Below are 4,767 nucleotides of genomic sequence, written 5' to 3'. Positions count from 1 at the left end.
TTCAAGCAGCAAACCTTTGTTTATCAAAAGTGATGCAGTTTGTTTCTTCATCATTTTCTGATCGTCTTATTAAACTAAAACTTCCATGTTTACAAATCAGAAGCAACATTTGGACAGTGTGCGCTTCTTGTCAAGTTTGTGTATTGATAATGAGGATTTATCGGGCCAGATGACAATAAATGCACTGTGCATGCGTTAGTGGGAGGGATTATCCACCAAGTAGGGCAAGAGGCTGAGGCTCAGGACTGCGCTCCATCCAACCCAGTCCATTTGAGTCATCCGCACACGCGCACACAGGACACGGGGAACAATCCTGCGCTGTTTGTTTAAGTCTCCCCAAACCAAACCCACAGCGAAAATGGTCAAATACATGACACAGCGCAGAGAGCTGAAGCGTGAGGAGGTCCTTTCAGAGTCGGACGCGTCCATGGACCCGCAGGACTTCAGGGAGATGCAATCCGACTATTCCTTCAGCGACGTGTTTTACTCCAAATGCTCCGCAATGGACCAAATCGACACTTTTATGAAGAATGTTCAAGTGCTGCTCGATGCAGCAAATTACATAGAAAATGTCGAGAGGAACAACGGAAGTAAGTAAAGACGAGCCACCGGGGATATTCACACGTAACGCGCCGAGCAGACAACAATAGAGGCGCAGGCGACAAAAGACGCGCCGCGGACACAGGACTGGCCTCTGCGCCTGCTCTGCGCCTGGCGCACCTGCCACTACCAGCAGGACAAAATAAACTACATTTATAAAGCACATTTACAACTACTGAACCAATCAGAAAACAGACATTTCATTTCAATTATCGACTAAAGCTATAAGACCATTAGAGCAGAAAATCATGCAGCAAACCATGTCTTTACATCTTTATCAGTGCATTTAGGATACAAACTGAGCAGGTCACGGAGGCCTATTGTTTAAACTTACGCAGGATCAATGGGCCTATTTTATATGGCACAACATTCCCGAATGCGTCTTTATTTTCCTGCCAATCCGCTGCAGTCCAATTCAAGATTCAAATGTAAAATTACACATAGTCCGTTTGCAATTTAGCTCAAATAACATTATATCCAACCATTCCCTTATTTCTAGTGTATTGAGGATGTTCCCAGCGCTTCCTTGTGTGTGTTATTCACATGGTTTCCACATGGAACAAATTGTAAAGTTTTTATTGGTCCGAACCCTTTTATCAGAATGAGGGTCACAGAGAAGAGCCAATCAGAGACAAGAACGCACTGACGCTTCATGTTACCAGGACCTATGCATCATGGGACATGTAGTTATAGTTCTGTAGTCTTTATAGAGACAAACAAACGTTCACTTTATGGCTCAGTCTCACATTGACATTTTTTAATCTGGAGGTGCATGGACACGTTGTGCATAAATGTGCGCACTTATCATGGTGATGTATTCTTAAAAATGCAATTTAACATTTTTTCTGTCCTAATCCAGAGTGTGAGCATGGATATGCATCTTCATACCCAGCCAGTGACAGTGTGCATCAGCTGAAACAAAGACCGTTTAAAAGCAGGAAAATGGACAATATTCACAGCAGGTCAGTAAAAAGGATTTTCAAAATACTCTACTTAGTACAATGTTCCCCAGCAGTGGATAAATGGAATATATACAAAAGGCCATTTAAAGCAGCACAATTATGCTTTCAGAGTCTGCTGCAAGTGCCATTGTAACTGATGTGTAACTGTTTTGTTTATATGTTTCTAATTTGAACAGGTCAGCGCACAATGAACTGGAAAAGAACAGGTATGTGAAAGATTACAGAAAGGTCATTATGTCTGGAACATACAGTACTTTTCCTTAATTTGTGGAATGAAAGCTGTTAATGACTGTGCATGTAATCTTATCACAAAGTTAGTTTGGAAGTATACACAACAGATGAACTGAAATATAATCTATATAGGCTATTGCTACATTTGCTATATCTGCAAACAATGACAGATGAGTAAGCACCATTTTAGTTGTGTGAACACAACTTTCAGTAAACAAGAGGAAAATGTGTAATCTGAAGACAGGTGTGCTATTCACCTGAGGGATGAGTAGGCCTACACAATTGTCTAGTCAGCAAATAGGAGCTGTTTAGTTCCAAACAGCAAAGACTCATGATCCTCTGCAAATCCCATCACGTTCATAATTCTACATTATGCAGGGGTGTGGTGAAGTAAACAGTAATCATGTGAAACAATTGTCTGTATTATTTTCAATTAAACTAAATATTGCAGTACACTTATAAGCTCTAAAATGTTTTGTATCAAGCTGTTCACTACAAAATGGTTGCCACTGCAGAGATGATATCATGACTTGACCTACTTTTTTCATTTTTGAGATGTGTTCGTTTAAAAAAAAAAAATGCTTGGGTTTTCTGTGGGTCTACAATACACCAAGAAGCAAAAATAACACTGGAGTATTAGAGACATATCATAGCAGCTCAAACTGCACAGAGGATGTGAAAGGATGATGTCATACTTGTGTCTCCTGCAGAAGAGCTCACCTTCGCCTGTGTCTGGAGAGGCTGAAGTCGCTCATCCCTCTGGGCCCAGACTGCAGTCGACACACCACTCTAGGACTGCTCAACAAGGCCAAAGCACACATCAAGGTTTGACATTCCAGCACACATGCACGTCATCTAGACAGCAAACACAGGGTTAAATCTGGACTACGTATAATGAGACTCACAGTACAAACTTGCTTAAATGGCATGGGAGTATGGGAGTGTGTGTGTGTGTGTATATATATATATATATATATATACACACACACACACATATATATATTTTTGAGCAGTATCCTGGATCTGTCAGAGTTTGTTGTTTAAGTAAAGAGGAAGTAAACCATGTCAAATTTCACCAAACATTATTGATTTTATTTTCAGAAACTTGAAGACACTGACCGAAGGAGCCAGCATCAGCTAGACATCTTGGAGAGAGAGAGAAGGCATCTGCAGAGGCAGCTGGCTCAGCTGCAGCCTGTGGGTGAGAGAGAGAGGCTGCGTATGGACAGTCTGGGCTCTCGGGAAGACTCAGATCAGACAGAGTCTGACAGAGGTCAGTTTCTGCACAGAGATCCTTCCATGTATAATGTATTCATGATGTAATGCAGAATGTACGCCTAGAGAGCAGTCGCTGCATGAACTTTAATAAATGTTGCTTCTGGCGATTTTGCAGAGGACATTGAAGTGGACGTAGAAAGCACTGAGTTCTCCCATGGAGAGATGGACAGTGTCAGCACAAGTGGAGTAAGTGATCTGGATGACCACAGCAGCCGACAGAGCTCCATCAGTGACGAAGGCTACTCCACCTGCAGTCTCAAACTGGCCTTCAATGTCTGAAGCACCAGCTTAGCCTATCCCTCCAGCTGCAGTGTCCTCACCGTAACACTAGGCTAAAGCTCCATCCTCTTGCAGTTTAGACTAACTGTTCAGAAGTACCAGCCTAAGCCAACTCCTCCAACCCAGAACCTGCCTTACGTTGAGTCCCATTTACAAGGGCTCTTTTGAAGAGTCAACATTAATTAATCATGTTATGTACTCAAGTAGAACTCTCATGGCAATATACAACTTCATTTTTGAAGCTGAAACTCGACTTAACCAATTACCTGAATGCCCTTATTTTACAGGCTTCTGCAACAGATGCATAACTCCATTAAAGCTACACCAGCAAAACAAAAACCTCCCAATTCTTGCTTAAAGCCGCTATTGGGAAAATTGTTTCCTTGCCTTTTATACATATATTTTTTTCCATTTGATAAAACGTCTAAACAGCACATCCTGTTGCCCAGACACAGGTGCTATGATGTCTGCATTCCAAAATGTTGGGATAGCCTTTTCTGCTTTAGGACCCACATCACTGCTATAGGGTCCCTCTGACTAAAATGTAGTCATGTCCAAACAGGTGGTGTCATCCACCATTTATTTTTTATTTATTTTCAATATTATAGTATTTATTTTGGTATATTTAATTGTACAATAGCTATAGATATTTGGTTATGCTTGAAAAATACACATTTTAAATTATTAACATTGAATTATTTGCTTGCTAGACATTTCTTGGCCAATCATTTCTTTCCTTCATGCTTCATATGAGATGAGCTCAAGCAATACGAAGTCAACAATTCTGAGACTTTTTTTCTCCAACGAATATTAAACATGTTTCTAATTGCAACCACCCAATTATTTAATATGATCGTACTGGATGTATAAGCTACAACGCATGTTCAATTGAATGTAGTCTTTCCAATCATGTCATGTGCTTTGGATGGTCAAATTATTGTAGCATGAAAAACCCCTCGAACATCTTATTAATTTATAGTTGACTTGATCAATATTGATATTTCAGTACTGTATGTTTGTATTGTAATCAGATTTTCTTTTAGTTAAAAACTTGTAATATTCCAGTTTTTTACCACTGAAATTGCACAGCAAATCTCTTCCAATGTATAAAACCAAATGTACCTTTCAGACTAAACCCTGTTAGCTGATCATTTGTAGTACAAACTACATAACTACCAAACTGTGTCTTAACCTGGGTAAAAATCCACTCTTGCACACAATTACTTGTTTGGGAAAGTGAAAATGCACTACTTCAAATGTAAGATGGGGAACAAATGTCTATGTATGGGGACTATTGCAAATCATGTGCTACTAGTCTCCTGCTGATACTTTGTTACAAGTCCTCATTACTGTCCCTGACAACAATAAACTCGTAATATAGATTGATGTGCGTCAGCCATGTTGTTGGTAAAATTGT

General features: G+C 40.1%; 1 protein-coding gene across 1 annotated transcript; it reads left to right on the top strand.

The window, feature by feature from the left end:
- The first annotated feature begins 263 nt into the window (after positions 1 to 263).
- LOC117382967 (max-interacting protein 1-like) lies at positions 264 to 4,093 on the top strand. The gene is made up of 6 exons (XM_033980212.2): positions 264 to 590; positions 1,460 to 1,562; positions 1,739 to 1,768; positions 2,504 to 2,618; positions 2,895 to 3,066; positions 3,187 to 4,093. The coding sequence occupies exons 1-6, from the start codon at positions 359 to 361 to the stop codon at positions 3,348 to 3,350; spliced, it is 816 nt and encodes a 271-aa protein (XP_033836103.1). The 5' UTR covers positions 264 to 358; the 3' UTR covers positions 3,351 to 4,093.
- The last annotated feature ends 674 nt before the right edge of the window (positions 4,094 to 4,767 follow it).

Source organism: Periophthalmus magnuspinnatus, chromosome 15, assembly GCF_009829125.3.
Source record: "Periophthalmus magnuspinnatus isolate fPerMag1 chromosome 15, fPerMag1.2.pri, whole genome shotgun sequence".
NCBI lineage: Eukaryota > Metazoa > Chordata > Actinopteri > Gobiiformes > Gobiidae > Periophthalmus > Periophthalmus magnuspinnatus.
The sequence above is the reverse complement of the archived record's forward strand: the minus strand, read 5'-3'. Positions and strand labels throughout refer to the sequence as shown.